This window comes from Rhipicephalus sanguineus, unplaced genomic scaffold (assembly GCF_013339695.2).
Source record: "Rhipicephalus sanguineus isolate Rsan-2018 unplaced genomic scaffold, BIME_Rsan_1.4 Seq600, whole genome shotgun sequence".
NCBI lineage: Eukaryota > Metazoa > Arthropoda > Arachnida > Ixodida > Ixodidae > Rhipicephalus > Rhipicephalus sanguineus.
This window is the reverse complement of record NW_023615597.1, coordinates 70720-79757: the sequence shown is the minus strand read 5'-3', so window position 1 is coordinate 79757 and position 9038 is coordinate 70720. Positions and strand designations below refer to the sequence as shown.

Here is a 9038-nt window from a genome sequence, read left to right as displayed (position 1 = left end):
GGGAAACATACATTGCTTCAATGACAGTAGAAATTAACACCTTCTAGCCGAGGAAAGGGAAATGAAATTACAATGAAATACTATGCCACTTGTAATCGAGCTCTTTCGTGCCCTTCTAAGGCTAACGAACTGTTTTACGTCATCGCTCTTTCCATTCGTTTAAAAATCGCTCAGCGTACATGGCCAAGCCCATCACCGAACCCTCAGCATGCCTCACGCGCAGGCCTGGCGTATTGACCACGCAGAGGACGGCCGTGAGCAGTTAGCTTCACGATGGCCACGAAGCGCACTAGCAGGACCAGCGACATCACGCCCAAGGTGGCCAGGAGATCGTCCTCGGCCACGCTGGCCGCGGAGATGGCCACGCGGCTGGCTTCGGAGCTGGCCTGCCTCTTCCAGTGCGTGGCGTGCGGCGAGCGCGTGAGGCCGCCCATCGTGCAGTGTTGCATGGGACACCTGGCCTGCGTTGCCTGTCGCGACAAGGACAACACCTGTCCGGAATGCCTCGGGCCGATCGGTGAGTTCGATCAGAATGCGTGTGCTATTCTGCCGCACCCAGATTCCGCCTACGTTACGCTCAAGCCGCACGGCCGCCTCGCACAGGGCAAGTGGCCTTCCGAACCTTGAGCAGCCAATGAGAGACGGGAGGAAGACCATCCGCCCTTGGCTGGGCGGCACAAGTGTTGTAACGTGGTCCGAATCGTCCTAATCTATAGGTCTACACAGCCATATGTGTTTTGATAACACGCAACACCCTTAGCTCCTAAAGCAATGAAACCGACAGACAATTAAGCCAAGGAAAGCATCGGGGACAGGCCCGTAGCCAGGGGGGGGGGTCCCAGGCACCCCCCCCCCCCGAAATTTTTATCATACATGGTGTTTTACCGAAAATAAATAATGAAAATAGGCGTTTTTCTCAAATAGTCAAGGCTTTCAGCAAGTGGGCCCAACCCCGAAAAAAATTCCTGGCTACGGGCCTGATCGGGGACATTATTTGTGGTTTCTTAACAGTAGTGTAATGATTATCACTTTAATTGAAAGGAATTAAAACGGACGAAAAATCACCCTTGCCGCCGGTGGGATCCGAACCCACAACCTTCGAAAGGGTGTTTCGGGTAAAATATTACCCTTACGCAAACAAAAGGATATTTAGGGACGCAGAATAACTTTACGTCCATATTTCTACAATTCGCTTACGCAAAAGGGTGTTCTTGTTGCTTGAAACCGCTTTGAGGGTGCAGACTGGTCTAAAGTGAGGAGCTGGGATAGCCGAGCTGTACGTTGCTCAGCACGCTTGACTAAGCGACGCATTCCGGAAAGCACTGGCGACGTCTACCCATTACGCCTCATTTGAGATAGCCCACATCTAATCAGGCATCATTGGTGACAGTGTAAATTTCGGCTACCTCAAACGACGCGTTCTCGGTAGATGCAGTTCCGGAATGTGCCGCTCCAGCGTTCTGGACAGGCGTGTTGAGCCCTGTACGCCGTCATTAATGCTTTCCCGAAGCTCGCATTTATCTGGACGAGGCGGACAGTGTTGATGGAGGAGGGATCACCCATTGTGCGCCACTCACACTTCCACAGATCTTGTATTGAGGTAGAGCAACTGAAAAAAAAAAAGAAAAATGAATCGGCGTACAGCGTGTAGCGCGATCAAAGGCGGTCAGTGGACCCTTCCCTATTATTTTTCTTTTTCGCACGAGGGACTTCTATGGTGTGATTTAAACCCGCAGGTGACGTTCGTGTGCCGTCCATGGAGAGGGTGGCCGCCATTCTGTTCACCCCGTGCAGACACTCGGTGTACGGATGCCGCGAGCAGTTGACCATATGTGACCAGTGGGAACACGAAGAGACCTGCGAGTTCAGGTGGACTCCTTTCCCGCGTCTTGTCAAGCCGGTGTCTACAATTGCATCGTCAACTTTGGTGTCGTTGATTCGATTTGATAGAGTAGCAAATTAACTGTAATTGCTGAGTACCTAATGGCGTCCCCACACATACAGGAATAAACAGTTGTTTTTGCCTACTTCTGAGACAGAAGTTTATAAGCGTACAGTAAGACGTCAACCGCTCACCAATAGTGCTGGCTTTGCGGATACGGCGTTGTGTGCCTAAGCACGAGGGCGCGGGTTCGATTCCCGGCCACGGCGACCGTATTGTAAAGAGGGTTATGTGGCCTTTGATGCGAACGCTTTATGTGCGCGAATGTGTACACAGTTTTCTCTATAAATACACTGCTTGTCCACGTTTGTAGAGTCTGTGTACCTGATTACTGTTTGACACATAGATATATCCTCTGTGTAGATCGCATAATTTATTATTGAGTCGAGGCATGGAATGAAGTCTGTTTGGTACGGAGGCATCATGACGAATAGTCAAAGGACGCTGACCACAAAGTAATGCAGAACGACGTTTCAGCTCAACTGACTGAGTGGAGTGGAAACGTCTTTTTTAACACGAAAGTGTTTTATGCCGGGGTCCACCACGGCTCCACTGACGTATTTCCGTCACGGATATGACGTTGTATAATATAAAGACTAACAGTGACCAAAGAAAAAAAAACAAGAAAAAGTTCCGTCACCGGGAATCGAACTTACGACCCCTCGCTCTGCAGCGCGAAACGATTCGGCCACGGACGGCACGTTCCTCGCAGTGCTAACGGCGAGCTCTTTAATTTATATACACCATTTGCCAGTGGCTGTACTCAGAGATCTGTGTTACAGCGTGTTTTCGTTATCACTAGCGAGATGGCGCGAAGGGCTCGAAGAGCGTAGAGTTACTGTATATGCTACCTTAAAGGTAGCATATACAGTAACTCTAAAAGAGCGTATAACAAGAGCGCGCTTGAAAGGTCGTCGCCGTTGCGACAAGCGCCCGCGTCTACAGGGCGTGGTCGCTCGTGCGTGCGCTTATCTCGTGATCGTGGTGGTTTGTACGTCTCGCGTTGAGAGCACGAAGGTCACTTGGCTCACTGCAGCGACCGCTTTTGCGAAAGGAGCGCGGTGCTCACGCAGAAATAAGTTACAAATGTGACAGTTAGTTCGCTATCATCATGTGTATGTTCGTTCCGTGCGTCCTTTCTGCTTGATCAGCGCGTTGAAAGTTTCGAGCTGCTTGCCGTTCTTCGCGTGACATTACAACTTGTTGCCATAGCATTCATTCCTTTGCCCTTGGGGCGAAAGAATGCGCAACAAACGCTCAACTACGTCTGTGAAGACACGTTTCACTTTCGTGTTATACCGATTCCTATGACAGAGGGATCAGCCATGTTTTTTCGTATTCTTTCGCATTTCTCGTATTATTTAAAGGTCGGCGTCCTTCATTTTACTTTTAATCATGATTGATGAGTGTCTTTACAATTTCAGTTACTGATGTCCGATTGCACTTTCCAAACACGAAATGTGAACTAGAACTACAGTTCTTGTCAGGTTTCATGCCTTTAGTTCTTGCTCGATTTTCTGCATTCAAAAGAAATTAACTTCAATCAATCAATCAATCAATCAATCAATCAATCAATCAATCAATCAATCAATCCCTTTTTTTAACCAGGCCTTTTCCCTGCATCCTGCCCTGGACGAAATGCACTTGGAAGGGCCCACTCTCTGCCATAGAGGCCCACATAAGCCAAGCGCACAACGCACCCTTACTACGCGGTAAGCCCACGCAACGACGTTTTTGTAGCGACTGTCATTTTCTTAAAACACTTGAGTCGAGCGAAAAATGATAACTGATTGTGTACCAAGCTTTCGTATACAGCAGCTACGGTCATCAGGACTGGTGCGAAAATCGACCATTAGTCAACTGTCTTATAGTACCTTATAGTAATGAATAGACGGGCTTGCGTTTACCACATTACCAATGGAGAGTTCCGGTGTGCAGTTTTAGGGGCGAAGCTCCTTAAGGCGGCACCCCGTTCGTCCCTCGTATTCGTAGTCGTAGTGCGTAACCAGTCTTACGCTTTGACCTCCAAGGTGGTGCCGGTGGGAGATTTTTCCTGTGCGTTGTTGAACAATAAGAAATTCGCAGCGTGCGCGTTAACTAAAAGCCGAATTCTTCTGTCTCTCATTCCCCATTAGCAGCCATTGGCATGTTCCAGTAGGAAACGTTAGTAGAAGTAGAAGTGTAAGTGTTAGCTAAAAGCCGACTTCTTCTGTCTCTCATTCCCATTAGCAGCCATTGTTTACCTCCAAGGTAGTGCCTGGTGAGATTTCTCCTGTGCGTGATTAAACAATAAAATTTTGTTCAAAACGCCGTTGATTGATGAAATAAACCAACGAAAGACGCCAGATGTTTTGTAAAAGCTGTGGAGATAGGTTTAGCACAAAGCTTACCCTACGAGGCGACCGTGAAGGGACGCGACGTTCTCCACTGCCGCAGCGAACAAAGACGCTACGGCCGGGTTCGTCGACTCCGGCACGGCGCAGAAAAGGCACTCGAAGCAGGATGTCAACAAACAACACGGGTTTATTAACCCAAGATGCAGCACAGTGCGACACTCACGGGCTTGCAGGCCGTATAGGGAACTCCGCAAGACCGAGCAAGTACGTTTGCCTACGGCGCTACGACTCTCACACTAAGGGCAGCAGTCGAGCACACGAACGAGAAGACGCCTGCTAGAGCAGCGCGTCAACCTCTCGTCAAGGCCTGAGAGCATCTGACGCAGGCAAGCCCGCGCCACACAGAAGCGAGCTCAAAGGGGAAGGGGGTTGTCACTGGCGGCCAATGAGGACAGGCGTTGCGCAGTGACGTAAGCTAGCTTGGTGGCGTGAGCATGTGAGCATGTCGAGGCATGCCCGGACGTGTGCCCGCGCGCCGGGAAGCTGACGCATGGCTCGCACCAGACAAAGAGGCCTGGCGCTGCCGCCGCGGTCGCCATACCGCCGATTAACGGCGGTCCCCGGCGCTCGAGCCGCGCGGGGCCAACACACGCGCTAGCTGGGGAACGAGCCGCCAAAGGGGAGGGCGCGCTCGATTCCCACAAAGCAAAACGAAAGAACGCCAGATGTTTTTAAAGCAAAACGAAAACACGCCAGCTGCTTAACGAAAGACGCCAGATGTTTTCTAAAGCAATGGTTTTCTAAACAATGAAAATTCACAGCGTACATGTAAAATTAAAGTGAGCTGCAAGTCGTCATAACTCATCGAACCTTTAGTATAAACGCGCCCTATCTCACGTCGGTGATGATGTACTGGGCAGAATTCACGGAAGATTCACGGTTTACCGACGAACCTCCGCAGCTTCGCCCACTCATCATCATTCACTCCGTGGATATGCTGTGATTTTTTTGAGGACGGGTGGCGCGGTACAGATGGGAAGACGAGAGAGAGAGGCGAACGAGTGCGAACCTAACCACGTCAGAATGACTCCCGTGAATGTTGAAATGCTTTTCGTCGGACCCGTGCTGAAAGTCTATAAAGAATGACAAGCAAGCACATAGCGTTGCAACTGTAGTCGAACTGGTGGTTTATTGGGCCAACCCGTTGGAGACCAATCCCGAGCCTGTGTTGCCAGACCACCTGGGTGCCGGCCCCCTACCGGTACAGTCTAACCCGTACATACCCACATCTACTGCACACCGCATACACCCCTTGTACTCGAAAACTTGCCCGTGGTGTGCGGGTGAGCGGGGGGGGGGGGGTCACTTGACCGTATCACGTGGCTGTGCCAGACTCGGCCTCAAGAAGTCAAATCTCCATTTTGTGGCACAATTTTAAGAGTAGGTGATGGGAGGTGTGACTTGCCAGCACGGTGCGGAAGAACCAGCCCGCCTTCTTTCACGACGCCCCGGCGCATGCGCTCTCCCCTAGCGGAAACGTCGCGAAACGTCTCTTCATCTCGGAGGCTTTGCTTCTGGCAATACCGGTCGTATCGGCACCTACCGAGCCGCTACCAAAACGGCAGAGGGCAGCACAGGAAAAATGAAAGAGGCGGATGGACCCTTCTCGAACAAGCCCGGCGTGCCGCGATCGCCAGTGGGGCCCCGGACTGAGGGACTCGCCCGCTGGACCGTGGTTCGATTCAGAAATGTTTTTTACAGCGGCGGTGTTAAGCTTTTCGTTATGCCGCGTAGCGTGACCCGACAACTGTCATCGTCATGAACCGACACGCGCTCTCTTCTTCCTCTTCTTCATCTTCTGCTTCGCTCCCAGAACACGTGCGCTGACTTGTTCGGCGTGGGATGCAGTAACTCTGATGGGCGAGAGAACGAGTAGAGAGAGAGAGGAGAGAGAGCAAGCAATAGAGAGAAAAAGAGAAATAGAGAGAAATATATAGAAAGAAACAGACACAAGAAAGAGATAGAAAATAGAAAGAGCCAGCATAGCCATATATAGCAAGGGATGGGAAAGAGGAAGTGACAGCGCGGGGGAGAGAAAGGAGGAGGTGAGAGGGCAAGAAATCGCACAGTCTTGTATAGTATACTATAGTATAGTATAGTGTATAGTATAGTATAGTATAGTATAGGTATATAGTAGTATAGTATAGTAGTATAGTATAGTATAGTATAGTATAGTATAGTATAGTATAGTATATAATATAATATAGTGTAGTATAGTATCGCAAGGAGTGGGAAATGGAAGTGATGTAGAGTGAAAGGAGGAGGGGTAGGCCATCAGCTCCGGTGTTCCCTCAGTCTTCGCACAACTAGCGCGTAGCTGCCTCAGTACTTAAAGCTACTCCACCTACAAATCCAAGCATCAAATTTTCTCCAGGCTCGACAGTGACGTTCGGCGTCGACGACGCCGACGGCGCCTGGTTCGGCAAGCGGCTGCGGCTGCAGTCGTGCTTCGAACGTCACTTCCTGCTCGTCTTCTGGCGGGAGCACGAGGACGCCTGTCGGGGATGCTGCGTGCTGGCGCAACTCGTGGGCGAGCCCCACGAGGTGGACAGGTTCACCTACCAGGTGGACGTGACGACGCGAAACGGCGTCCGATCGCTCACCTGGAGGGACAGGCCCCGCTCGATCCTGGAGAGCGTCGACTCGACCCTGGTCAACAGGGACTGCCTCTTCTTCGACGCCCGACAGTTCACCGAGAGCGGCCGGCTAAACGTCGACATCACCGTCCACGACTGCGAAGATCGAGAAAAAGCACGATAGTTTATACTTGGCCTCGGAGACTCGCACTCTCATTACTCGGATACCTATAGTTTAAGTGACAGAGCCTTAACGTTGGTGCGAATAATTCCGGCAATGTACGTTCTACGTAAATGTCTAGGGCCAGAACACAGCGGTACTCGGTTCTTGTTTCAGCCTAAATTTTTGTACACCTCCACTAAACGTGCGTTGTTGCAGACCCTCGCAGCTTCCCACGCGAAGGAGGCGCTCAGGCTGCTTCGACGCCAGACAGTTCAACGAGAGTGACAGGATAAACGTCGAAATAACCGTCCATGACTGCGAAGCTCGAGATGACGTGACAGCGCGACGGTTGTGACTATCGTTGCGCCATATTTATACTTAGCAGTGCCCTATTTACCGAGAAATTAAGCGAAATGTATCACACGATGTGCGCCACGAGTGGGACATTTTGGGAATGATCCCGATGACGTGAGATCGTCCGACTACAATTAATCAATAATAATCAAACTATCTGCAATAAAAAAGACGTCAGGGACGTAGCCAGAAATTTTTTTCTGGCTACGGGGGGACGGGGGGTTCAACCATACTTTATGTATGTTCGTGCGTGTACATATACGCAAGCAAAACTGAAAATTTGCGGGTTGCCCCCCCCCCCCCCTTCCTTAGCCACGCCTCTGTCTTTGGTGTTGCCATGGGGAACGGCGCTCGTGGTTCAAAGGTTCCGTTTTCGCCGAACTGCGCTTCGCCCGGCACCCGGCTTCGCTCACGCGGTCGCGTCTCAGTGGTAGTTTCGGTATCGCGTGTGTTTTGCACGCTTGTGTAAGTCGCTCTGACAGAAAGTTCGACAAAATGCCGCATGCATGTGATGTTGCCGGATGCCCGAATGGTGCACGCCGCCAGTGCACGGCGCCGCGCAGGAAAAGCGGGCAACGTTGGGCACGGCAACAGTGACGTCAGAAAGACCGCTTTCAGGCGGGTGATTTGAAGTACGCTAACGCGATGCGGACCACTAAAACGTGATTTTGTTTCAAAATAAGCACTACCTTGGCACAAAAGTAGCACTACGAGGTTTCTGGACCGCTATTTCAACAATCAACGTCGACTTAATATTTGCCTTTAAAGTCCCTTTAACGGGGCTGCAAATAAATTCTGGAATGTGCGTTCGACCCTTACATAAATTCCATTACAACACATTCCAAAGACGCTTCATCACTTCATACACACCACCGGCCTAACGGCGCATATTTAATACAAGTATATACAAACAAATATCATGCCTTAAGGGAAAGTCTATGTCGCAAATAAAAAAAAGATATTAGCCTCGCACCAGTGTCATCTGATTCGCTACTGGTGTGCTACCATGTGAGAGAATACCTGCGAGATTTAAGAACTTCCAAACAAAAGCATCGGTTCGCAAGCAGTAAACAGTGAATCAAATCATTCACCAGGGAAATGATTGTCCGATTCATGTCCTTATAAGAAACATTCAGTAATAATGCGGTTTTCGCGTTGGTACGTGTAGAGCGCGAATACGGTACGTCTGATTTCGTAGGAATGATCCTGCTCACTGACATTTCTGCTGCATTGTGTTCCCCACCACCAACGGCTTATGAAAAAACCTTTTTTGGCACAATGTGACCTTGCGCTGATGGAAGCCCCAGCGTGAGTGACATAAGAATCTAAATTCAGTCGCTGACCACAACAAATCCGCTTGCGATGTACCGTGCACCACTACCTGCGTAACGCTCACTGCATAGGTAACGTGCGGATATGTTACCTACGTGGGACCAGCTTCTAGAAAATCGCTGTGGATAGTTAACGCCAGCGTGGGTCATGCTTTCTGCCGCTTTCTCAAGATATATGCAAATATTAGTTAATTAGTCAATTCAAACATGAATTAAGAAGCCTTATTTTGTATAGGTAGCTCAATGACTTTCATGTATATATATTGCTGTTTATGC

At 50.0% G+C, this 9038-nt stretch overlaps 1 protein-coding gene across 1 annotated transcript; it reads left to right on the top strand.

The window, feature by feature from the left end:
- Positions 1–273: 273 nt before the first annotated feature.
- On the top strand, positions 274–7098 carry LOC119377883 (E3 ubiquitin-protein ligase sina). The gene is made up of 3 exons (XM_037647179.1): positions 274–517; positions 1737–1859; positions 6713–7098. The coding sequence occupies exons 1-3, from the start codon at positions 274–276 to the stop codon at positions 7096–7098; spliced, it is 753 nt and encodes a 250-aa protein (XP_037503107.1).
- Positions 7099–9038: the final 1940 nt, after the last annotated feature.

What these genes read in the sequence shown, in the direction of transcription:
- LOC119377883 (XM_037647179.1), top strand. Translation starts at nt 274, where the DNA reads ATGGCCACGAAGCGCACTAGCAGGACCAGCGACATCACGCCCAAGGTG. An exon ending in GGAATGCCTCGGGCCGATCG is followed by an intron (nt 518 to 1,736) that starts GTGAGTTCGATC and finishes TTAAACCCGCAG; the next exon opens with GTGACGTTCGTGTGCCGTCC. An exon ending in GTGGGAACACGAAGAGACCT is followed by an intron (nt 1,860 to 6,712) that starts GCGAGTTCAGGT and finishes AATTTTCTCCAG; the next exon opens with GCTCGACAGTGACGTTCGGC.